This window comes from Nestor notabilis, unplaced genomic scaffold (assembly GCF_000696875.1).
Source record: "Nestor notabilis isolate BGI_N333 unplaced genomic scaffold, ASM69687v1 scaffold2447, whole genome shotgun sequence".
NCBI lineage: Eukaryota > Metazoa > Chordata > Aves > Psittaciformes > Psittacidae > Nestor > Nestor notabilis.
In genome coordinates this window covers 187,035-213,381 of record NW_009934934.1, presented here as the reverse complement: position 1 = coordinate 213,381, position 26,347 = coordinate 187,035, and the positions used below count along the sequence as shown (strand labels likewise).

Below are 26,347 nucleotides of genomic sequence, written 5' to 3'. Positions count from 1 at the left end.
GGGAAAGAGGCTTGGAAAATGGGTTTGGGATTTCATCATGGTCTGACTTAGGTTTACCATGATTTATTAGCACACCTTCAAAACAGCTTGGAAACAAGCAGAATGAAAAATAAAGGTAATGAAAGAAGTCAATATGAAATCAAGAGATGCCAGTTCTTGCAAGATGGGTGCTAAAGGCTTACTTCTATGTCTGGTGGGAAAAATATAATCTAAAGAACTGCTGGTTTGAACCTCAAATTGTTTGGCCTCCTGGGAAATCTAGAAGTTGGATAAGCCAGGAGGAGATTACTGTAAAAGAAGGGAAGATGAAAAGGAAGAAATAAACCCCAGAAAGTTGAACTTTTTCTTACCTGGTTTCAGTAAACCAGACACAAATTAGATTTCATGTTAGTGCTACAGCTATAAAATAGTATATAAAACAACTAGGTTTTAGCATGCTATCATACCAAACTGCTTTTAACATTAGAGAACAATCATTTTTTTTATCAGAGTTGAATGCAAATAAACATTCACAACTACATTTAAGATGTCTCCCCTTATCTCCCCTGTCCCTCACATACTCCACAGCTTTTCCTTGCTTTGTTGTTTCTTTCTCTGTCAATATCTGAAAGTGCCAAGTTATGTTAATCAGATTATGTGAAAGAAAAATGAAATCACAAGGACAGAACTGGTAATGCTTTACATTTTTTTAATAGGAAAAAAAACCTGAGGACTACAAGTACTGTCAAAGAGCTTCTGCATTTAAACTGCCTATAATGAGACAGATACTCCAGTCTTTTTCTTTTTTCCCCCCCTCAAATATATTTTTTTTAGCTCAGATGGTTGAGATTTATGCTATTAAATAGAAATATTCGCACTTAAATTAAAATCACAATTGTTTTTGGAATGACTGAATCCTCAAACCCTTTCTTAATCCACTGTAAACTCTTCTTCTAAATTTAGCTCTACAGCTCTTATTTAAGAAATTTTTCTTTTATACCAGCATCAAAACCAATAAAAGCAAAGTGGATTATAATAAAGCAGGGATTTCTTTCATATATAAATGTGTACATTCACTGGCTTTGTGGTCACCCTGACAAATAAACTCTTGAACTTCATAGTGCAGCTGCCTGGGAGCAGCATCATATCTCTGCTATATGCAATGACTTTCGGAGATGTTTTTAGGCGTTGCTATATAAAGCTTTGAACATTCTGGCACAGTCATTATATAAGTGAGTCAGCTGAGCCTGAATCACCCTGATACGTGCAATTGAACTGAATGGATCTATCTCTGAGTTTGGGATGTTGTTGCAACGTTAATTATGTACTTATTTGGGTGGCGGTGGTGAGATTTCAGTCTTTAATAATGAGGATAAATCAAAATTACAAAGTTTTATTCTTTGACTTTTTGCTTTTTTCTTGACAGGAAAAGGATTTACCCTTTAAAAAAATCACAGGGTGTGTGTCTGAGTGATGAACATAGTGGCAGCCTGTGGGAGAGCTTGACGGACATTGCTGTGCACCGGCTTTTCTCCTCTGTGAATGCAGAAACACAGAGCTATTCTAACTTGAGGTGGCTTCTCCTAGACTGCTAATCACACTTCCTTTCCACCTATAGGACTTGGAAGGATTGGTACAGAATCATCTAAATTAACTTTGTGTAAACAAAGAAGTTCTCCAAGGGAGTCATCCCTTTTTTCACTACTGGGGGCAAATCCACAATCCTCTTGTGCATCTTCTGAGACACAAAAATGAACACCAGCATGGATGCATGCACAGCTTTCACAAATAACATTACAGGCATCTGCTAGAATGCAAACTGCTCATACAGTGTATAATTATTTTTTCAGTAGTCTCTAGAATTGTTTCTCCTCATACATTTTACTCTCATTTTGCCACACATTCCTCATCATGGTTATTAGGCTTTAAGATACTCCTGACAAAAATATAAAGGGCAATACTCATCAGTGGCATCAAATTGTGTTTAGATTTTTTTGAGTTAATAGGTAATGTACCAGTAAATAATAACGAATTCCTGAAGGAGCGAGCACAAAAGCAAACATGCATTTGTCTGAGAAAGTGAAAAGTTCGACTAAGCAGCATGTTTATGAATTATCATGCTGTCATCCAACTCGATCTTTTTTTCATGTTGCTTACTAAGTGCCATGCAAATTAAGACAGGGATGGGTTACACAGTTCCAAACCTAACTGATACTGGCTTGGAGAATTATTTTTTTCCAATAATTCAGGCTTTTGGTAATGATAAGGTACAATTATCATAATGTAAAATGCCTTAGATTCACAGACTCTCTGGGCTCTTTATATCCTGTATCATATTCCCGTAAAGACACCTCTTGTGACTGGATATGGAGTAACATATCCTCAAGGTGGACTATGTAAGAGTCATGCAGAATAGAAGTATGTCTTGTAAAATTTACCTGTAGGTTTTTGCAAGTATCAGGTCATAATTTTAGAACAGAATTAGTGAAATCACCCAGCAAGATTGTTACATCAGTTATTGGAAATCCAGTTCAAAGACAGTGTTAAATAGTATGCAATACCCTATGATCTGGGGCAAACTTCTGTTTCTTTATGATCAAACAAGATCCAATAAAGTAAGATAAAGAGAAATGCTGCTTTCAACAACAACAACAAAGAACATTCTGAAGTTTGAAAATATAATATAGATCTCAGAGATCATCTAGTCTCTAGGTGCCCCATGGGCAGGGACATCTTCTTCCTAATATCTAAACTCAACCTCCCCTCTATCAGTTTAAAGCCATTCCCCTTGTCCTGTCACTACATGCTCTTGCACAACGTCCCTCTCCAACTTTCTTGTAACCCCTTTTTAGGTACTGGAAGGCTGCAATAAGCTCTCCCTGGAGCTTTCTCTACTCCAGGCTGAACAATCCCAACTCTCTCATCAACCAACTCTCTTCAGAAGTCTGTCTTCATAGGAGAGGTGCTCCAGCCCTGTGACTGCCTTCATGGCCCTCCTCTAGACTACAGATAACTTCTCAACTTTATGTCCTTATATGCTGCTTCATATGGAATACGAAGCAGAAGTGTCAAAGGAAAACATGTTGATATGATACTTTCTGCTGAGCTAAAACAGATACGACTGAACATAATCCTATCCAAAATAGCTTTCATGACATTTATACCTCTGGTATGTCGGTGCTCTGACAATCTGGGTGAGGTTCAGACTAGTATTTCAGGACTCTGCTTTCACAACATCCACCATAAGTTTGTGGACATTATTTATTTATGGGTCCGAGAAAGATAGAAGAGGAAGAGCTCTAAGGAAAGCATCTTGTCCATTTCCCTCTGTTATGGGAATCAAGCATTTTTAAAGGAAGCAAGGATGAAGGAAAACCTTGAATTTTAATAGCTACCCTGCATCACTGTCTCCCCTGTATTTAGATAGTTTCCTCACTGAACGCCTTTGCCACTAATTCAGTGGTTTCATCCTCCCCACTGAACTTGGAAAACAACTCTTCATCAGAGTCATACTGACTTCTTTTTTGAAAGCAAAACAAAACAAAACAAACTGGTGCCTTCAGCTTCCTCGCAGAGCATATCTTTAAATTTCCTGTCCTTGTTCTTTGATCTGTCTCTGTTTGTGGTCATCTTTCAGTGTGACACCCTTATTAGAAACAACACTCCAGTTGCCATCCATTGCTGGATAAAACACCAATTGTTTCAGCCTTGTCCTAATCATTCATGAATAGGATCACCACATTTCTTTATTTTCTGTTACATCTGATGTATTTTTAAACCCTTTTGTTTTGTTAAATTTCTCACACCTTGCTAGTTGCAATTACTTTTGCATTTGGTTGTTGCTGATTTTATGCTCAGTTTCCTGCTTCTTCCACACTGATACACTCTATGACTTATGCTTACAGTAATCTTCTCTTGTTTTCAAGTTTTTGTGGGTTTTGATTTCTCAGATTGTTAGATAGCTTCATTAGTCTATAACGTGTGTCCTACTTTTCCTCTGCATTGGGATAGACTGCAATTTCCTTTCAATACAAGCTTTTCAAGAAACAGTCTTCCCACACTGCTTTGTCTCTTAAATTATCTGCCCAAGAGACCACATCTACCAGCCCTTGAGGTTGAAGCGGTCTCATCTTCTCAGCTGCATTCACTTCTTTTTCTGGGAAAAGTGAGTGCTCACGTTTCAGTGACTGATCATCTTCACCCAGATTTCCTCTTACTTTCTCTTAAAGCAGTAAGTCTTTGTTAGCGTAGCATTACATTGCATTCTCGTATGTGTAAGAGCGGAAGATTAGAAGAGGCTTCTTTTCCAGATCCTTCTCTTCCTCCCAGGCACACTAATGATGAAGATGAACACTCAGAGTAAAGGTAGATAAGGTCCTAAATCACACAATGCCTCAGTAACATCAGTACACTAAGTATACAATCATAACAGCCACATGGTTTAGTTATGACCACATAACAAAAAGAGGAAAACGATTCATTAAGGAGAGCAAACACCAACATGGCACTCCAAGCACTTTGTCCTTCCAGTATCTGAGCCCTCAGAAAGCTGGGAAGCTTCTGGCGGCTTGACTCAAAACCCTCTTTCTTTTATAAAGACATGATCATTCCTGTCATTCTGGTTTTTTTTGAGGAAATGTTCCACTTGCAGCTACTCTGACCCATAAGCACTGTCTGGTTTTCCATGGTCTACCCTTTTTTTCCCAGGAGGAACAGGACTTCTTTCTCACTAAAACAACAATCTTTTTTCTCCCACTGTAAGTAACATTAAAGCTTAAAAATGTAACTTCAGGTTTGATGACACATTATTATATGAAGACCACAATATTAAAATACCAATTCCCTGTGGAGGAAGAAGTTGGGTGATCTGATGCTATCACATTCTTTATAGAATGGACTTTCATTTAGCTCAGCTTATTCTCACAAGTGTGGCACATCACTACATCTGACCCGTAACAAAGCTTCCAGAAAGATTTCGTCACTCTGTCTTAACTTTCCTGGGATAATTATACTCCATCATGTGAATACTTGCAGCGTGGTAAGGGAATATTACTTCCTCCATCCTTGCACAATGAAATCCTTCAACAGACCCCACAGGAACCTTCTGCCATTTCACTCACCATGTGAGATGATTAGCTACACAGCACACACACATATTTGCTGTTTAACAGTTATCTGATCAGTCACTGAATACAAGAGTAAAATTAAGCTTTACGTTTTGGTCGTGACAAGGCAAAGCATTACTAGAAACATCTGGAAAGATGTAACACACAAAATGCTGACAGGATTTGGGGCAGGGAGGGGAGGGAGAAATTTCAGCTCATTTACTCTAGTTCTGGTGAAATAAAGACACACCTAAGTTAGCGATACCTTAAATTGTAAAAGACCAACAAGGATGATGCAATGTGATGTGATGCCTCTTTGTCATCAATCAAAATTGCATCAACAGTAATTCCAGTGCCAAGACACCTAACTTGTTTTAAACATTAGCACCCAAAATAACCAGTCTTAAAAGGTCATGTTTATTTAAAAATAGCTTGCTTGCATTTCACATTAAAGTTAATTTACTAACCTTAAAAAAATTAAATGCAAATGTATACAAATAATTTAAGCATCCTGTCAAAGTTCACGTACACACTGCTAGAGCAATGAAAATATTCAAGGTCATATGAAATCTTTCTTAACCATGTACCGTCCTGTGGATTATTCTATTAAATATACACACTGAACTAAAGCGCTTGAACTTTCTCTTCAGCAATTTCTATCCTTCTTAAAAATCAAACCTATGATTTCCTATTTATAATGTGTTTTTCAGGCCATAACAAAGAAACATACTGTACCTCTGGTGTTGATGGCTGTTGCCGATGTGGTTGTGCTGGTTGTTAAGGCTACAGTGGTTGTGACTGTTGCAGTGGTAAGGGAGGGGATGACAGTAGTGGGAAGCAAAGTGTTGAAAACATCTGGTGAGTGGAAAAAAAATATAAAATAAAATCATATCATGCAAACAAAAGAGAACCATAATAGTGGTTTAATTTGTAAATACAAGTATGTCGAAAATGACTAAATTAAAACATGATTAACATAAATTATTACGGGTACAACAGAGTACCTTAAATTCTTGACATTATATCACTCTCAATTTGTTGAGCATAAAGAATTTAAAACACTGTTAAAATGACCAAGTTTCCACAGATCTGGAGAGTGACTGTTTAAGTGACAAGAATCCATTTCTTCACTGAGCCATTTTAAATGTCTCATATACTAGAAACCATATACAGATGAAACATGCTGTGTCAGAGTGGGAGATGAAGAAAACACAACACCGTCATGCTAAAATAAACACACACATGTTAACGAGAAATGGCTGTATGTTAAAACACCCACTTTCAGACAGACTCAATGGAAGGAAAAAGGGGAGAAAATGCTACTAACTATAGGAGCTGCTTTTTCCGGATTGCTTTTCTTCTTCCCACACATTTGTTTAAGATACAGTTGTCTGCTAAGATCCAGAGCAGAGTATATTTCAAAATCTTTACCCTAAGTAGCAGGCACAATCATCTTTCAGACATCCTCAATGCTTAAAACTTAGTCTTAATACACACATCAGTATTTCTGTAAACCAGTTTAGAGCTAAAAATCAGAAATGATAATAATAGTGCTCTTAACCCTTCCCTGCATACCAGCATCCTACAAACCCTTTCAGCTTTTGAGCAGGTAAGTGCAGGTATGCCAAGCTTCGGTGTGCTGCAGCTTCGTTGCAGAGGAACCAATGTCTGTTGCAAAATGCTCCAGTACAGAGCAGAACATAACCAGATGTACAGATTGAAAATGTTTTGATTACGCTGCCAAAAGCAATAAAGACCAGTATCACTTTGCTTATAAGGTGATTGCAGGTTTTAAAGAATAAACAAAAGCCCCAAAGAGAACTAGAGAAAAGCACTTCCATGAGGACATAAAAAGCATCTGCCATTTTCCAGGTTATTTATACTGTAGGTTTAAAAGGAAGGGACTAGTTTCTCAGCAGTTGATGGTGAGTAACCCATTCCACACTGATTTCAGTGAAAATATTTCGGAAGGTGCTATTCAATGCAATGAAAGAGCAAAAATCTGACCCACGATCAGTCTTCCCTTGCTGTGGAAAGAAATGCAATTGGTCTCTGAGTACCATCAATTCTGACTGAAATCAATGGAAGCTGAAGTAGCTCATGAGCTTTACAGTGTTGGGTCCTACAGAACACATTTCAGACACAGGGTCCTTGAGTTGAGCATTGCATAATTACCCTCAAGACTTCAAATTAGCATGCTTACCTTATTTGCATATTGGATGTCAGATTATTTTGCCACTTTAAAAGTCTCCTTGTCAATCAACATCTGAGTCGCCTACAATTTTCTGTATTCCTCTGGTTTTGATAAACACCAACACTATTCTCTGGGGAATCTACACTTGGGGGATTTTCCACTTTCAAAGCCGTCAGAAAACGGCATGAGATCCCGCTTTCATTTGTTGTATACTGATATTTAATCTGTTTCTCAGTACAAAATAATCCCAAGATAGAAAAATTAGAACAGGCTGTTAAAAAAACCCCACAGTGTAGCCACATTAATCACCAGGAAAAATGGTAACATTACCTGGAGTGTGAGTACCGCAATAATTAAACAGAACTGAGTATAACAAGCATTAGAAATAAATTAACATGTCAAAAAGATACATGTCACATGTACTGATCTATGCAATTGCTTCTCATAAAGGAAAGCTGCTTCCCTGGTATCTGCTGAAAACGAAATCAAACACAAACAACCCACCTACTTCATAATGAGAGCAAAGCCTGGTTTATTAGGAAAGCTTTACAAATCAGTCTTGTACATAAAACCTAATTAGTGTGACTTACAGTTCCATTAATTATCTTTCTTAAATATATCATTTACTTAAGACAATGCAATGGTAAGTTAACTGCAACTGGCAAGTAGAGTTATGGGTTTATGACAGTGCTTTCCATTCTGTGAACACACCGTCTACTTACTTTACCACATAATAGCTTAAATGAGTCACTGGTGAATTCAGAATTTCCCTGCTTTCTGGTTTCTCTTCTGATTAAAAGTATTTCCAACAAGATTTCTTATTGTAAAAGAAAGGCGAGCCAGGAAACAGACTAGTTAATGAAACCTAGGCTATATCAGTGTTTTAAAACAGATGTGATAGATTTCATCATTCTTGATCTGATCAGAAAAAATGAAACTTGTGCAGAAATTAGCTTCCTGATCAAAGTCACAAACTCTTAACGCCAAACACTGAAATGGCAGCGTGTCAGAAGCCCCAGAGAAACACATCTGCTCCCAAAAGAAACATAAATACAATCAATAGCATTGGCTTTGTTTCTTTCTTAGCAGAGTAAGGTGAAATTCACCATGCAAATGACTGCAGTTGGTCTGCTTTGCTCACAGCATTACAATTACTTGCTCTCAAAGACTACAGTACAAGATAGCAACCAGGAATCAGCAGCCTGAAGAGCACTGCATTGCCCAAGCAATGAAATCTAAGCCTGCTCTGGACTCTGGAAATGCCTGGTTCACACCTGCCCAGTGGAATTGCTTCTTCCGTGACACGAGTGTGCGCAATGAGAATGTATGTGTAAAGTAACACAATAGCTCACAGCTCTCCAGACAACACATTTGGAACTCTTGGACCATATCCCATCCATAAATCCTATTTTGGACAGCCCAAATCCAGGCATAGATCAGCACTCTGAAAAGCACCCGAGCCCCACAATCCAGAGACTTACAGGTATAGGGCACCCCAGTTGTATTGAATCTGACAGAAAGGCTCTTCTATCAGTTCAGCCAAGAAAATTCATGTATTCTCATGACAATTTTCCTTGTCTTTGCCTTGAAAATGCTTTTGCATAACAGAATGTAGTTATGCCCCTCAACCTCTCATCACAGAGGTGCAGGAGATAAGCAGGTTTGGTAGTTCCCAAAATCAGACAGACTACAATTATAAACTGATCTCAATAGCCCAGGCTTTGTTTAAGGCATATGAATCAATGTGTTTTAAAAAGAGGGTGCGCCGTTCCATTTACGTGCTAGAAAAGGGAATTACAACTTGAACTGTCCTGTAGGACTTTTAGGTCATTGTTTTTCCTGCAGGGCACACCTATTTTACACTACTGGTGAGGCATCTGTTACGATATGCAAAGCTCCCTTTTGGCAGCTGCTCAGAGACATGCTATCGAAGGGACTACATAGATTTGTCCTCTTGAGCTCTCTGTCAAGAAGGATCTTAACAGAATGGATTTACAGATTTCTGCCCAAGAAACCTGTGTTGGAGTGAAACTTAATTCTATTTTCTGGCCTTGCAATTTCTGAACCAAGTTGCGCACATTCATATGAGAACAAATTTTTTGTTTATGACACTCACACCACTAAATACCGAGGATCATTATGACCAAGAGACCTTATAGAGTGGAACTTTTTAATTCAAGCAGCCATACCCAGATCAATGCACCAGGCTGCTATTTCAGTAAGACTAAGGTATTAATCCTTAGCCTCCTGTGAAGCAGAAAATAGCTGTATTTTGCAGATGGGGAACCAAAGAAGGTAGAAAAGCCATGCTGAGATATCTAGAAGTCCAAGTTAATTTTGAAACCTCACTCCTAAAATGAATGTTCGCTGACAGACAGAGATTCAGTCAAAAATTCAATAATTTACTTAAAGCTCGTATTCATCACTTTGCTACCTCTGAAATACAAACAAAGCACAGAGAACTAATTGTTTCCAAAAAAGTTGTTGGAAATAGCAAAGGGGTTAGACTTCATGCCAAGGGGAGTTACTGACTCCAGTCCCAACACTTTTTCACGTTATGTTCCCATGGGTTATACAGGTAAGACTTGAACAGGATTTGCAATGAAAGAGATGGGTTCCTAGCCAATCTCTAGTGGCACAGGAGGGTCTGAGCTGACCCGCAAATGCTCAGCCAAGAACTCTGCTTTCAGTGAGGACCAGAAGTGATGTCACAGTTCAGGGTGCACAGACAAGTATGGCAGAAGGTTCTAGAAAGGCGTTTCTCATGGCCACTACTGTTTGCTAGCATGCCATCAAGCACTGGCAATGTGAAGGCAGACAGCAGGTAATCTGACGGCTGACTGCGAGCGGACAGTGGATAAAGGAGGAGCATGCAATGCTTGGCTTGGTCTGGAGGCTGCTCTTGATCAGAGGCACAGATGTAACCTGTTTACGAGTGCCGGAATAGCGTGTACAAGATCATCTCAAAACACTGTCAAGCCCTGCCTGAGCAAAATTTTCTGTTGCCTCTCCTTCTTTCTTGAATTGACGCCACATTCTTCTTACTAAGGCAGAAGACATTCATCCATTTAAGTGCAGGGAGCCTGGACAATTTACTCTCAGTGCCGACTTGGCCCTAAGCATTTTTACTCTCCATTTCCAAAGAAATGAGAAATGGTTCTGTTTGGTTTAGCGGGCTTATGTGAAAGATAGATCTGACCTATTGCAAATATTTGACTTATTTGGTAAAAACACAACCGATATCCTGAAATGACTGAGCACAATTCAGGCAACAATAGCTGCAGTTGATAAAAATGTAAAGGCTTTTGTTTCAAGCTTGACAAAGGCTGACAGAAAAATTAAAGGACAATGTGATAATGATGGATGGCCCTTGCTGTATTTTGACTGAGAATGAAAGAAATTTTAAGTGGTAAACTGAACTGAGTGATGACCTACCTGGGAAACAATCTCACCACTCCGTGCAAAATTTAATCAGTCTGTGGCATGTAGTACTAAATAATTTAGCAAGGTTTTAAATTCAAAGGGAGCTGCACATTTAGCCTTGCTCCAAGAAAACGGAATTGAACAAAAGGATCATTCAGCTTGAATATCATGTGCCAATAGCTCTTTCGCACTTAGACTGAATGATCATGAAGGCTCATGGACATGAGGTCAAGGGGTTCTTTTTACTAATTGAGTCAGATTTATGAAACTCCGAAATGGCAATTATGTGCTTGACATTTTTGCTAACAAATCAGATGTCATTAAAAAATATCCAAACCCTTTTAACAAAAGCTCCATGTAGCTCTAGACCTCCAGTTAAAACCATGAGAGACTTGCAGTGGATGAGTTCATAATGCAAGACATACAGCTGGGCCAAAATGGCCAGGCAGCTTAGAAAGAAAAGAAATTCACACAGCCCCATGATTCTAAGACATAATGGGCCTGTAGATGATACTACATGTTAGAAAATGGCCAGGTTGGACAGAGCCTTGGGCTACATGGTCTAGGGTGAGGCGTCCCTGCCCATGGCAGGGGGGTTGGAACTAAATGATCTTAAGGTTCTTTCCAACCCAAACCATGATTCTATGTTGGAAAGTTCATTAAAGTTTGATTAAAGGTAGTTTGATTGCACAGTCAGGACAAAGGAAAAAAATCAAGTGTTAAATGATCCTAGGATTTTGATCTCATTGCTCTTTTTTCCTAATTTAGGAACCGTGAAGAACAAGAATTCTTTCTTCTTATAGAAAGTTTCATAGTTTGGTGGGGCTTTTTTTCCTATTTCAAAAGCAATAGGTTTCAGTAGCAAATGAAGGAAGATGAAGTATTAAAGATTACAACAAAAAAAGACAACGTTTCCTTCTATTTTCAAAGAGCCAAGCAAAAAAATTGTATCTACACATCCCTGGCCCAAATTCTACCCTTAGAAAGTTAAAAATATAATTCAAAAGAACAAAGCCCATTTCAATATTAGTATTGGCAGCATGGTGTCATCCCAAATCACTTAAAAGTTCATCCTTTACAATGAGGACCTGATATCCCATCACAGCACATTTTACAACACACGCTCTGACTAACTGCAGAATTGGTTATGACAAAATAAAAATCGTGATGAATATGAAAAAACAAAGTGAAATAGCAAGTTATTTCTGATTATGCCTCTCATTTGACATTGAGATATGAAGAAAAAGTTGACTGCCTTTAACTGTCTTGAAATGACTCCTCTGTTGAATACCTCATCTATTTTGTGTACCACAGCAACAGCAGGACTGACAAAGACTATGGTTGTGTGAAAGGCTGATTTTCCCACCCGTGAAGTCAGGTCAGACTTGGGATAGGTGTGTAAGCCATCAGAAAACAAGGAGCTGTGGCTCTCAGGAAGGTGACGAAAAAGAAGCAATGGGAAGCAAGCGCTTTAATGCAGTAGAAAGGGGATGTTAAGGGAGGGCTGAGAGCAGGGACTGGCTGTGCAACTACTCTCCCCTCCCAAGTGTGGCTGCCCAGGCTTGGGCCAGCTCTCACACAGTGCTGTGGGGCACTATTGGCTTAGGCAGGCGGCCAGTGAGGGATATTCAGGTAAAACCCATTTCTGCCACCTTCCCTGGGGACTCTAACAAGCAAAGGATGGTGACTGAAGGCAGCCCCCACCCTTCCCTCTTGAACCTCTCCCCTTCACAGAATAGAATTTCCCAGCTAGCAAAACATGACCTTCCTCCACAGCATGGATCTTGCCACAAATACAGCTTTGTCACCTGGAGACTAGTCTGTTACACACGCAGTTGGTGGAGCTGCACATAGGGACCACAGGAAACCTGAATCAAGCATTTCACAGGAAAGCATCTAACATGAACATCTAATTATTGTACTACTAACTTTCAAAATGTAGGGTTTGACCTTTGAAGCCCTCAGTGCTTACTTTAGGGATCGTTTTGCTCCCCACAGCACTCCACTGAATTCATGATCAGTAAAAGCACTCTAGCTGCAAGCTCCCTTGAAACAGAAAGAGAAGTTGCAATGAAGGCCCTGAGATGCTCGGACACGCTTCCATTTCACTGTCCATCAGACTCACTGTTTATCACCAGTCTAGCCATTTAAACAGCTCACCATTCTTGCTCTCAGTGAAGTTGAATAAAAGGTGACATAATGCAGTATCTCACAATACCTTTATCTACTGCTGTTCAGTTTTAGTGGCACAGATTACTTTCTAATTGTGCTAAAACTGGTGATACAGAGCATAAAAGGATAAACTTGGTAAGATAATAACTTCACCTGGTCATTAAATATTGAAGATTATCTTTAGTATAAAGAAAATCTAAATTGTCAAATAGGTAAATTCTTTAATACTGAAGAATCTGTTTTCAGGTGCTCTAAGTTTTACTTTATCAATGGTTATTAGCACGAGACGCACCTTTAAGAACAAATCAAAGCAAGTGTTCAACAGAAATATTAATCTTTCACGTTTTGGAGTACAATATGTACTTCAGATTACTTCAAACACATACTGCAAGACCTATTTTTTTTCCCAAAGTTACCATTAAGGTTTTCTAGTAGTTAAAAAAGTCCCTTCCCGTTTAATAGTAGTAATATTAGTAAAGCCTATTACTTTAAGGGAGTCATTTTATCTTGTATAAAAGCCCATCTGTCTTACTAAAGTAGTTACAAATACTGCACTGAGCAAATCACTGAAGCTTATGCAACTTGCCTGAAAGAAATTAAGTAAAATTTGCAGACCATACGATAGAGTAAGAAAAAGAATTTTGTAATTGAACATTTTGAATACAAAGGTACAGATTTTAGAGCATTGTTTGAGACTGCAGCATCAAATGAAGATTTACTTACAAAAAGGCACATACACGTCTGGATTTTGTTCGCAACTCTACCTTAACAAATATATACGTGGTAAAGAATATCTCCACATTGAGGTTTTGTAAGATCATTATTTAGACAAGAAAGACCAAATGGTAGGGAAAAGGAGGTAGCATTATTCCCATTTCACAGCTGGGGAAAAGAACACAGAAGAATTAAGCAGAATGTCTTATATTTTACAGACTTCTGAGCCTAAAAGGGAAGTTCAGAACAGATTCCTGAGTCCCACCTTAATCCTCTACTAAAAAACCTAAAACAATCAAAACCTCAAAACCTCTTAAAACTGTATTTCAGAAAGCAGTTGTCCTTATACCCGAAGTGCCAATTTCAGTGCATTCAAGACAAAATGTTACCACAAAAGCCAGCAAACATCATGAATAAAGCCAGTACCATTTGCCCCTGAAGCGCAGCATTCTATTGCTATTATGTTCCACGCCCATTGCCACTGCTTAAAAATCACATCAAGGCTCTGATGTATATTTGTATTCTTTTTAAGTAATCAGACAAGTCGTATCTCCTCGTTTCTCCAAGCCGTAAAATAGGAATATTCAAAATTCAATGAAATAAAGTACTGGCAGCTGGCCCTTGAAAACCTATAAGGAAAAGCTAATGTGCAATACAAATCCAGACACCAACAGCCTTGAACGAAGATGACAGCTTTCTCAGAACGACACTTGCCTCTTTCTGTGAAAGAAGATCCAAAATACTCAGCCAGAACTGCACTAGGAGGAAGAAGGAGGCCAAGGAGAATTCCCTACTAAGGAGACAAGTGCTGAAACTAAATGGAGGTAAACAAATCACTGATCTCTATTTTATTATGGATTCTACCTTTATTTCGCTGAGAAATTCAGCTCAGATCACTGAAATTGCTTTAACAACTCATAAGTCACTGCAGTAATTTTAAGGTTAGTAAAAAGAGATAACAGAGCATTATTTATTTTAAATTACTTCATTTCAAAATAAAACCAAAGGGGTCCAACTCGACTCTGAAATGCTTCATCACAGTGGGATAGCTGTATCCCATTGAAAATCACCTTGGTAAGTTAATCGCATCTTTGCAACCTAAAATGTAGTTTATTGCACTTCTTTGCACTGTCTTTGACTAATACATTTAATTCTCACATTCTTATTGTTGTAGTACATTACCTGAAAAAACAAGGCCCTATCTTTCTAGCTGTCAATCTTTTATGCTCTGTCTTTTTTTCACTCAAGAGAGTTCTATATGTGTAGTTGAATTCCACCCATGACTCGTTGGCTTTGTATAACACAGTACTATGTGTGGTGGGACACACGCAATATAGGCAAGACTTAATTTTATTAAAATTATCCAGCTTCCCTTCAGGCAAGCAGACATTTAGTGCTTTAACGACTATACTAAGCCATCACATAGCACAAGTCACCCATGGAATATTGCAGTATTAGTTATAAAGAATGCTTGGTCATATCTGCTAATTTATTTTAACCAAAATGGTATCCAAAGCAATGCAGAGATTTCAGTTCCTGCTTGCGAATGATGAAAGGCATCCAGAGCTCTCCCCAGTCAAACAGCAAACTAGCACTTCAACATGCCAGCCTCTTTCAACTCCTCCCTGCCTCCTACCAATCAAGGATTAGGAAACCTGCAGAAAATACAAACCACAGAAACCACAGAGGGAAAACAAAATACACAAGTGAAATGATGCACAGCAATATCTAAAGAACAAAACACTTTACCCACTCCTACAGTTTTACCCTGCCAAACTTTTTTTCTGTCCTTCCTCCTCTCCTTTGGTTTGTTTTTTCTTCATTTGCCATGAGGATTAATATGGGTAGTTTCAGCTGAAAGATATACCCTCCTCAGGCATGAGGTTATCAAGCAAAAGCAATTTTTTTCTTCAAGGGCATATCTGGGGAGTAAACAAGCTGTGTAGATACCAGTGGAAGAAAGGTAAAGGAAATGCATGTCAGAGTATAAACTAGATAAAAAAAAATAGATAAAAATTTTAATTCCTCTGTCTTCAGATCTTCTAACAAAGGAAAAGCAATCCTGACTGAAAATTGCTTGGGCCATTCTTCTCACACATGGCGCATCACCTTACATCATAACATGAGCTTCAGCAGTCGTAGCAGATACTTGGAACCCTGTCCACAGACATCTGCCAGGCAAGTTTCTCCAAAAGGGCTTACGGCTGTCTTAGTGCTAGTGAGGGAACCACAGCCTTGTGAAAGAAGTCAGAGTGTTGTGGGAGATCCCCATATGGCACTGGTGTTCCAACCAACTTTATCAACTTTGGTACTTTTACTCGCTAGCAGTGTTTTTTGTGAGGTATTTTGTTTTCTCTCTCTGCAACTTGAGAATGGTTTTGAGATACACCCTTATGGTCCTCCTGGCTAGTTTTTGCTGTCTCTTCCCCTCTCCAAGGGAGTCATGCAGCAAGATTGATGCAATGAGCATTCTTGAAAGCTGTCAAAACAGTTCTGAATCCCTGAGACAAAGTCAAAGCAATTCACAGTAAAGCATAGCGAGAGAGAGCAAGATCCAACGCAGAAAGGCTGCGATGTTATTTAGCAATAAAAAATGTGACTTGAGTTACGAAGTAAAGAGAATGTTATTGTGTCAAGAATTCAAGCAGTAACAGCTAGAAAAAATTATCTGTGATTATAGCTTAGAGGCTTCCCTTTTGGAGGAGGGGCTAAAGATGCTGTAGGTCCCACCATAAATTTAGAGTGAACCTATGCTCTGAAGAAAGATTTTATGAAGATTTTAAAATTTTGTTCAGGAAAACTTCAAATTTTTGTCAGTTTGATTTGGTTTTTAGTTGGAAGAATACTGAAAACAAGGGAGGAGGGAACCTTATTTACTGTGAAATACTAATAGAATACTGTAAGAAATATCATTGTATATTTTTTTTCCTTTATACAATATAGAAATGCGGGCTAGGATAAACTCCAGGAAAGGTTCACAAGTCATTAAAATTACAAATAGAAAAATAGAATAATCAGAACTAATAATTATTAACATCAAATTAAATCCTAATGGTTTGAGATGAGCAAATTTCTGAGTGCCTACTTCTCTGTGAATCTCTGCTCATCTTCACTGTGATCAGAGACTTTATAAACAGAATTCCTCAAAGCTTTTTAAGACAGATGTGCAATTTTTACAGAAGCTTTACATACCCCTCTTGGACTCAGGCTACTGTTTGCAATCTCCCCAAAGCACTTACATCTATCTCCATGTGCTCAGAACTAATAATGTGTGCTACCTTCCCAAGGTTTGTAACCTCAGTTGGAACAAAACATGGTACTGACGTATCACCAAACTAGCATTGCCAGTGGACATTTTAAGTAATGTCACATTCAATATCATTTTCCTTTCTTGAATTGACTGCAAAACTGAGCAATCTCTTCCCAAAAGAAAGGTAAGTTATAGAAGCACCATATAAGACAGACAGAGACAGGAAATTCTGCATTCCATGTAGCATCTAATGGTGCGGGAAAGATTTCAATGTAGAAAATTACTAAGTCACTTTAATAATTTCTTTATGGTTTGAGTTTTGTGAATAATAAATGATGTAGATGGAAACCGACGATCATTAGCAACTGTGAGACTACAACTCTGTCATCAGTTTCAAGTAAAATTATTCCATTAACAGTTATATTTTCTTCATGAAGATTGCATATGATGTTCACAGACACGCTAATTTTACATTTTGACCCCTCAAACAAAAAATATCAATTCAAGTAAAGTTCAAGAATGTTAGAGGTATAAGCGACAGCAAAGCCTGAAGTCCAGAAAAATTAGAGAGCAAGCCTTGCTACTATAAGAAATCAACCATAATAAACTCAACAGCACTATTTTAGAAATACTTATCACTCAAGATCAGATCAAACAGGTCTCTTCCAAAAAGCAACAGTAATACATCTAGTATATCTAGTTCAAGAAGTACTTTACTGTAGGTGCTCTACCCATGTACAAGTATTCAAAATATCAACTTTCTGCAATTACTGTGTATGGAGAAAGAAGCTTCAAAACTAATACACAATCTTTCCCTTTTCAGGTATCACATAGGGAATCCAGACCAAGAACTATCAAATTAGCCAATTATTATGTACATAAAAATGAAATATTTTCAAGGGTTGTGTGTTATTGAAGACATTATCCAAACCTACAGGCTTTTAGAATAAGTTGTTAAAGGTTGGACCTGGAGAGATTTGCTGCATCCAGCATGAGGGGAAGAAAAAGAAAAGTAAAACCACGACAAATTCAGATTTAATTTACATGAAATACTCTGAGTTCAATAATCTAAACGAGCATTCCTGTATGGGGGGAAAAAAAAATAAAAATCCGTATGAAACCATATGTTATCTAACAAAATTTGAAAGCTTTTCTTTCATTAAATTCATTAAATCTTTAAATGTAAAAATGTAGCAGTGTCAAACAGGTTCCCCAAAAGTGTTTCTGTGGTTTGGAACGTTATTTTCTTGACCTTTCCAAAATAACTTTTAGCTCATCTGAAAAAAACCCTAAAAATAATTGTATCTCATTTTTCTAAAGTCACTATAAATGAAGAAGTAACAGTTCACACAGCTCAACTATAGACCTCACTATTCAAGTATTTATCAACAAAAAGCAATTTTGAAGTAGCTGCCTTGTGAGTATTCAGGGATAATAGGTGGACAATTCAGCCATAAAATTAAGCCAACAGTTCCACCATAAGTTTCTCAACAGACATCTCATACCTGAAAATGTAAACTAAATATTACTCTTCTTTAGTCCAATAACAAAAGCCATCCTACAGAATGATTTCTTAATTCATCCTATTGCACAGCATACATCTACATTGTGCTTTAAGGTGTGTGCCACCTCTTTTAGTGGTTACCGAGTGTCTTCTGGAGAAATTAACTTCAATGTTATGGTAATGATTTCATAGCTTAATGTCACTTTAAAACATTGATGTATATGCAAAACCAAATTATTTCAACACAATTTGAAGGGCTATGCTTTGCAGAATAGCACACGAATGAGATTCTCTGTGTACTTATAATGCAACCTTTAACATAGGGGTTATAATGAGTTACTTTCTTGGGCCTGCCACAGTGAAAACTCCCTCCTCCAAGGGAAAAAAAGAGATGGTTTGGGGGAAGGAAGGGGAAAGTCTTCAAGAGCATTCCTTTTATTTATTTTTTGGCTGAAAGCTCAGGCTCCTCTGCCTGCGAGTTGTCTTCTCTACTTTCTACCTTTTAAAAGATGGCAGTCGGAGAACCTTTTCCCCTCTGTTCTAAGGACTCAAAACTGAAAACCCCTCTTTTAATTCAAACACAGATACAAGTTAAAAAAAAAAGAAAAAGAGTCTCAAAACTAAAAAGCTGAGGTATTCACACGCTCAGAATTTCAAACCAAGTCCTAAGCAGTCTTCTGAGCCTCATAGTTTTGATATGCTTTGATTGCTGTAAGGGCAATGTGGTGGTTTTTTTTACTCAAAACACCCTCTATTGTAGCCGTACATGTTCTCATTGTTCCACTACACCATGGGTCTGCTCAATTCTCTTTTCACAAAGCCCAAGCTTTGTTCACTCAAAGGGTAGGATTTTCCCATAGGCACAGAATGCCTTTTCTTTGAGATGTGTCTGTAAATGAGATGTTTCAACTCAGGAACTATAAAGGAGGAAACTAGAAATTGTCCAGCTATCTCAATGTCTAAGGTCTTAACACCAAAATAGAGAGTAACTAGATTACTGATGAATGTGCTGCTGCACACTCCTTCCCTTCCCACCTCCCCCCAACCCTTTCAGCAAATATTTTTTATGTGTTTTCTGATATATGTTTATGAGGATAAGGTGTCCAAAAGCAGTGCACAAGATTTATCAGAGGCTTGTAGTGGAAGTATTCGCAAACCAGGGGGTCTATTGCCTATCTGAAAAGCTCAGTTTTCAAAGAAAACAGAAAAATCTCACCTTCTCAGTTCTGTTTCAACCTACTGTTCTACTCAGTTTTTACTTTCATAGAGTGAGAGGTGCACAAGTGAGTTACAGAAATAAAGGAAGGAGAGGAGCCTCTATGAGAATATGGCCACAGAAATGAAACATAATAAAAATCTGAGGGTGGGCAAATGAACAGACAAAGATAAAGGAATGTAGAACAGGCAGAAATAATGGAGGTTGTTTCATTTCAGACGCGTTTTGGATTCCACAGAGTTTCTACAAATTTAAAAAGAAACGTGTATAGAAGTAAAAGTGCACAGAAGGTGAACCTCTATAAATGTGTTTGGAGGCAGGAGTTAATAAACCGTCAGGTGCAAATTTGGCATAGTGCTGGTCCAGATATGGAGAACAGTCAATCACAGAGTTTTACTACTAGATTAAAAATGAGGAAAAAGGTGAAAAAAAGACCATTAAAGAAGGAGAGTGGATACAAGAGACATGAATCCAGGAAATGTGGAGTCTAAGATCATAATCAGAAACTGAGACTAAGGTGGAAATACTTGAGAATCTGTTGAAGGGAAGCAGCATGAAAGAAAAAGTGATTTTAACTGCATACTTACAGCACAACAGCAAAAGAGGCCAAATAGATTGGAAAGCTGAGAAGTGAAAAGATCAAGCAGCAGGCTTAAACAAACAAAAGAGAATACTTTTCCCTCAAAGCACATAATTCAATTCAGAAACTTGTTGCCAGAAGTTACTGTGAAAGCTAAGATGATAAATGTTTTGCAATGGGACTGGACAAGCAGGTGGAAGATAAATACATTGCAGTCCAAAGGAAAGGTGCAGTGAGACCTTTGGTCTTACACATTGTAGGAGATCTTCTGTTTGAATGTACGTATCGAAATATTAATGAGGATGTAACTCAGTCTTTCAGTGCTTTTATTTGCAAAAAATAGCTTGCCCAAGAAAAAATATAGAATAATCAAGAGGCTAAAGTAAAGGGAATATGTTATCCCACTTTTTATTCCCCAGACATACTGAATTACTGGCTCAATTGCTTTCTACTATAAGTATAATTGTGGCAGGAAGAACTGCTTTGACCATCCACAGCTGCTGATTCATGTTGATTTCCATATTGCTTTGCCAGATAATAGATACATGGCACATTATAGCTCTGAATATTTCAATTAATTGAATGCGTGTCTTTAGATTTGCAAATCAGGATATTTCACCCAGGTACTTTACTTCAAATAGGGCTGCAAATTACCAGATGCTGCTGTTTCCATTAAGATTTCCCAATGATGTTGACTTGTCACCCGCTCAATGTAATGTTGAACTAGGTCTTTCACAGTGACATCCAGATGTTATGAACTGCTGCTACGTAGATAACAGCTGTGTCATCAGTTTGATTATGATGGACCACATCCTTTCTCAACCTCAACTAAATGAATGCAGTTATTACCTAAGCTTTGCAAGTGGAATCTGTGTTTTTTGGTTGAGCATCATGAGTTTGACAGCTAGCTCTGTTTACTGGTGATTAATGACTAGTATTTGGACAAAGGTAAACAAAAGAACGGGTGTAACATATCCAGCCAGAATGTGCACTTTTAAAGCACTGAGCTTGCCAATTACAATACAGAAATGACAACAGCTACAGGCATTAAAGCTTGTGCCTTTGTTACTGCATGAGACAAATGTTTGAGCAAACTACATGTCTTGCCTGTGTACTGCTGCATATAAACTCTTACTTTGTGCCCACCTTCCTGCTTCATGAAGTGTTTTCTTGACATTAATAATAAAAGTTAAGAAAAATGGAAGTAGCAGCCGTATTGATTCAGCAAAGCAGCATGAGCATATTTAATAGCCCATGCCTTTACCTGATTCAAATACATTCGGTTTCTGTGAAGTCTGATTTCCTTAATTATCCTACAAATCTAAAAAGACTTTTTATGTTATCAGATACTAATTATATTAGACAGATTGCCATTCATCTACTTACAGCAATATTTATTTTCACTGTCATCACTTAGCATCAAAACAGTATTACTTCATCATCATTTAGGATGGAAAAAATACTACTTTTTCTGTGTAATTTTGTGTCTAGGTTGGTCCGGTTAAAGGCATGAGACACTCTTTGCTTGGTTTGTATAATTAATGTGTGTAAATACTTTGCTTACTCTTAATCTCTAATTATGATAAACTGTACGTTCCTTTTTTGGGCAAGCTTCTCTCTATGCTAAAGCTGCCTAAATCTGCTCTGAGCTAGGAAGATAACTTCAGAAATGGGGAGAATTAGTAGATTGAGTCCCACTGAGAGTGGATTTCGTAGGGGGAAAAAAGGAATAGAAGCCAGATGAAAATTTTACAACCTTGATAAACAGAAAGAGTGAAAATCTGTTGAAGTAGAAGTGGAAAAAAAGAAAATATGTAAGAAAAAAAACCCCCAGTATAGCTGAGAAAAGAAAAGGTGTGGATAAGGTTCCACTGCCTTCCTCTGCAGAGGTTTCCATTGACATCGTCTGCCTCCTTACACAAGCTTGCCTGGAAAAACTGAACCAGCCATCGTATCTCTCTAACCTTAGGCATGTGATTATCATTGTTTCTCTCCATCACTGCAATTCCTCTGGGCTCAAGAGTTTCCTAGAAAAACAGTTGTTTAACAGGTGTGGAGCTGGACTTCCAGAAGCTCCATGAAGGCAGTGGCTACTAGCACTCAGGGCACCTATGCCTGACTCCTTACAGGTGACCTGGTAGGTCACCTTTCCTAGACCTTACTTCCTTGACCTGTGATTTAAAAGACTCTCTTGTGAAGAGATTCTCTTCTCATGAAGATTCCTCCCCTCTCTTCTCCCAAATCTTCGTGAGCGTACCTCCCTTTATATTAAATCTGGCATGTACTTGTATTAGAAACCTAATAATTCAAGGTGAGAAGGCATACTTATATGATAAATCAGCTGTAACAGAGGAGTAGGACAAAAAATTACCTCAACGCATTAGGCACAGGGGAAGGCATGAGAAATCAAAGGATGGTCCCAGATATATTTAGGAAGATATAGGAAAAAATACATCCTCTATTAAATGGAAAAATATGTCTCAGAAAATGGTAACAAGTAGGTTTGCTAGCCCCCAGAGAAAGAGAGGGAAAGAAAGAGAGAATACTGTATAATTTTAGGAGGATTATGTTTCACTAGAGACATTTATGAATGTAATGAACTAAAGAAGGGGTAGGACACTGCTTAAATTGATCTATACAACTGATTGTGCTACACTTGATAAAATAATTGTCAGTCTTTTCTGTACTTAAATAAACGTAACTCTGAAATGCAGTAAGTTGTTATGCACTAAACATCATCACATACTCTGTCACACTGCTCTCATTGTTTCAGAAGCCTCAGAAGCACCTGACATTTACCTTCTCTACTCCTAACACTGGAATTGCAGAAATGCAATTAGGAAAACAGTGGTACTCATAACAGAAAAGGTCAGCAATGTGCAAGCTAAACCTGATAACATGCCTAATATGCTGCCAAACATAACAGAAGGCCTTCCTGATAATGAATGATTTTACAGACCGCTGTGAAGTTGTTGCAAGATAATCAGATCAACAGGGGGCATGCCACTATGCGAAAGACACATAGGAGATTGTGAAATACTCTTTGATAGAGGTGTATTGCAAAGTCACCACTGAGAGAAAAATCTGCCATTATAAAAGGCCATGTTTTCAGAAATAATCACCTAAATAAATTGGGCAGAAAACAGAAGCAACAGAAGTTTCATATTTGGTAAGCGCAGAAGCCATTGCCTCATCAAAGGGGCAGGCACTTTGTGCCTGCAGCCAACAACCAACAACCCACCACCTCCAGGATGTAAAAGACATGTGTTTTCCAGGATGTAAAAGACATGTTTTTTTCTTTTTCTTGCAGTAACCAACATAAGTCCAGGTTACAGGGTTTAGTTTTTCTGTTTGTCTTTAACACAGACATACGCACGCAGCAGTACAGGCTCTGTGCCCCTCATGAACAGACCTGCTCCTTACTTGTGCCACTAATCCACGTAAACTGATAGTGAACTTTAAGAAAAATGAAAAGTAAGAAGGGGTTCTTTTGATAAATGGCATTTCATCAACAGTGCCAATAAACAGCTCATTACTGAAAACTGAAAGTAGCACTTAATGAAGTTTCCTCCCAAAGACCTAACGGCAGGCTAAACCTTTAGTAAAAATGTTTTGAGATCTTACAAACACCAAAGAAACATATATTGGTTTTACCAGAAATCATCATAGAAAGGTTGGAAAGGACCTTAAAGATCATTTCATTCCACTCCACCTACCATGGGCAGGGACACTTTCCAGTACGCCAGGTTGCTCAAAGCCCCATCCAACCTGGCCTTGAACACTGCCAGGGATGGGGCAGCCACAGCTTCCCGAGACAACCCGTTGCAGTGTCTCACCACCCTCACAGTAAAGAAATTATTCCTAATGTCTAATCTAAATCTCCCCTCTGGCAGGTTAAAGCCATTCCCCCTTGTCCTATCACTACAAGTCCTTTTAAAAAGGCCCCCTCTAGATTTCTTGTAGGCTCCCTTTGGTATTGGAAGACTGTTATAAGGTCTCTCCTGAGCCTTCTCTTCAGGCTGAACAAGCCTAACTCTCTCAGCCTGTCTTCACAGTCACTGGTAAACTTGCTGAAGGTGCACTCATGAGCAAATGAAACTTATACAGTCCACATAACTGTTTATAGACTATAATTTGTATTAGATTGTTTCCTTTTATTTTACTGATACTTAGAAAAAGCTGTATTCTTTAAAAAACTAGAGGAAAAAAGTACCGTCATGAGCTACAGTGGAGCTTTCACCTCTGTATTCACTTAGGTTGAAATTCAAATTACAGAATTCATAGTCTTCCAGGAATTATCACAAATATATCTGTGGTAAGAGAATATTATGTTTTCAGACTGATAGATCCATATTGCAAAGCTGTATTAAAGGCAAATGTGAACTTTACATCATAGCTTCTTCTATACCTGAGCTCTATCAATTTATTTCACGATCAGTGTCAAAGCCAGCTATTCTTTTCATGTGGCACATACTGTTGCCTAATTAAGGAAATAAAATTAACTGTAATTTAATGTGAACTTACATTTTTTTTTATTTTATTAGAAGTACCATGAATTTAGGACGTGACATTTTTGAGGACTGACTGTAACGATAGGATGGATAATGATCAGCTAACTTTTATAACCCGAATTTTCTCAGTTGCAGGCTATAACATCTGTAAAGAAAAGTATCTGATGTCCTGTCTTTCATGATCTATGAAAAAATACAAACCTCAAGCACCCATCTGTCTGGTATTTCCGTATTTCCCTTCATATATCCTTTTGTAACCAGCTTCATCTGAACAGTGTGTGCCTGAGGCAAGTATTTATAAAACAGTACCAATATACTGCAAAACATTTTTACAGGTGCTTACTTTGCAAAAAGTTCACAACATCAGTGAATATATTTTGTTTAAACTGTATGAAGAGAGGCATGCCAATAAAAGGAACTAAACATACTCCCCACAGCTACAAGATAGCATCAATAAAAGTGCAATTATACTTCCAGCTTTTCTCGCTATTCTTTTGGTAATGCTCATAAGCAACTAATTGTATTGTCTTGAAATGCTAGCTATGCATAACATGCACCAAAGAACTAATGAAAACACACTCACCATGTACTATCAGGACGTATTCTGTGCTGTTTCGGCCAATAGGATTTTTTGCTTCACATCGGTACGTGCCATTGTCTGTTTTGTTTAGGAAACTGATGCTTAGGACCCTGCCATTGACAACCATTCTCTCTGGATCTGGTAGTTCTCCACCGTCCTTTGTCCACAGTACTGGTTCTGGCCTGTTGGATCCAAAGCAATGCATTTAATCAGATACATGAAGCATGTATATGTAATATATACATCAGAAACAGCATCATCATAAAGTTATGAATAGTAACCTGCCATCAAAGATTATTCAATGATAATTTGAGTTTCTGGATATAATGAACTGTCTCTATGGTGGCGGGGGGAGGGGGGGTGGGGGTTGGAACTGGATGATCATAAGGTCCTTTCCAATCCTAACCATTCTATGCTTCTATGACAACCTCACCATTCTGGATGGAAACTATTAAAGAAAGTGAAACAACAAGCCAGGAAAGGAAGAAAAACAGAAAAGGAAACAGAATGGTCCTGGAACAGGCTAAGATCTTTCCTAAATTAAACAATAGTTCTCGTGAGGTTTCAGGGCCCACAGTTTGGCAAAATGCTTGGCAAGCTAAGTGAAAACAACTTTCCATTTGTGTGATGAGCAATATGGCCCTGTGTGTCTGACAGGCATCAGAAATCATGCAAGCAGGCTGAGGTAGATGTAAGTGGTTTGTAAATGGATTCTAAAATTATTTAGGCCATTCACAAGTGCACTTGCATGCGCTGAGTGTTCCTCCTGAAGCAGGCATATCAGTCTCAAAGTAGCACATCTTACACACAATCTAAATTTGTTTCTGTTGCTGCACTGTGTCACAGCCCTTCCCTTTTCCCACCCTTTCTGCATCCTTCCCTCAACTAATCGCTTGTTCTGCAAGTTATCACAAGCAATATAAGATTAAACTTTAAATCCTGGATTTCCTTCTTTTGTGAAGTCTTTCTTCTTGTGCCTTATGGACTTGCATCAAACAAGCCAAAGGCAAAGCACTGACAGCAGTAACGCCCTAGGCAAGTTCAGGGCGCTGCAGAGAAGGGAACTGACAGTCTTGCAGATTCACACACGCCTTCCCACTGGCAAGTGATACCTAAGTT

General features: G+C 38.2%; 1 protein-coding gene across 1 annotated transcript in view; it reads right to left on the bottom strand.

Annotated features, from left to right (window-relative positions):
- Positions 1-26,347, bottom strand: part of CADM2 (cell adhesion molecule 2) — a gene marked incomplete at its 5' end in the record, with an annotated part of 173,812 nt that overhangs the window by 38,329 nt on the left and 109,136 nt on the right. Inside the window, one exon of the mRNA XM_010017566.1 lies at positions 25,232-25,410. Within this exon, the coding sequence (XP_010015868.1) occupies positions 25,232-25,410 (179 nt within the window). The remainder of the gene's footprint in view (positions 1-25,231; positions 25,411-26,347) is intronic.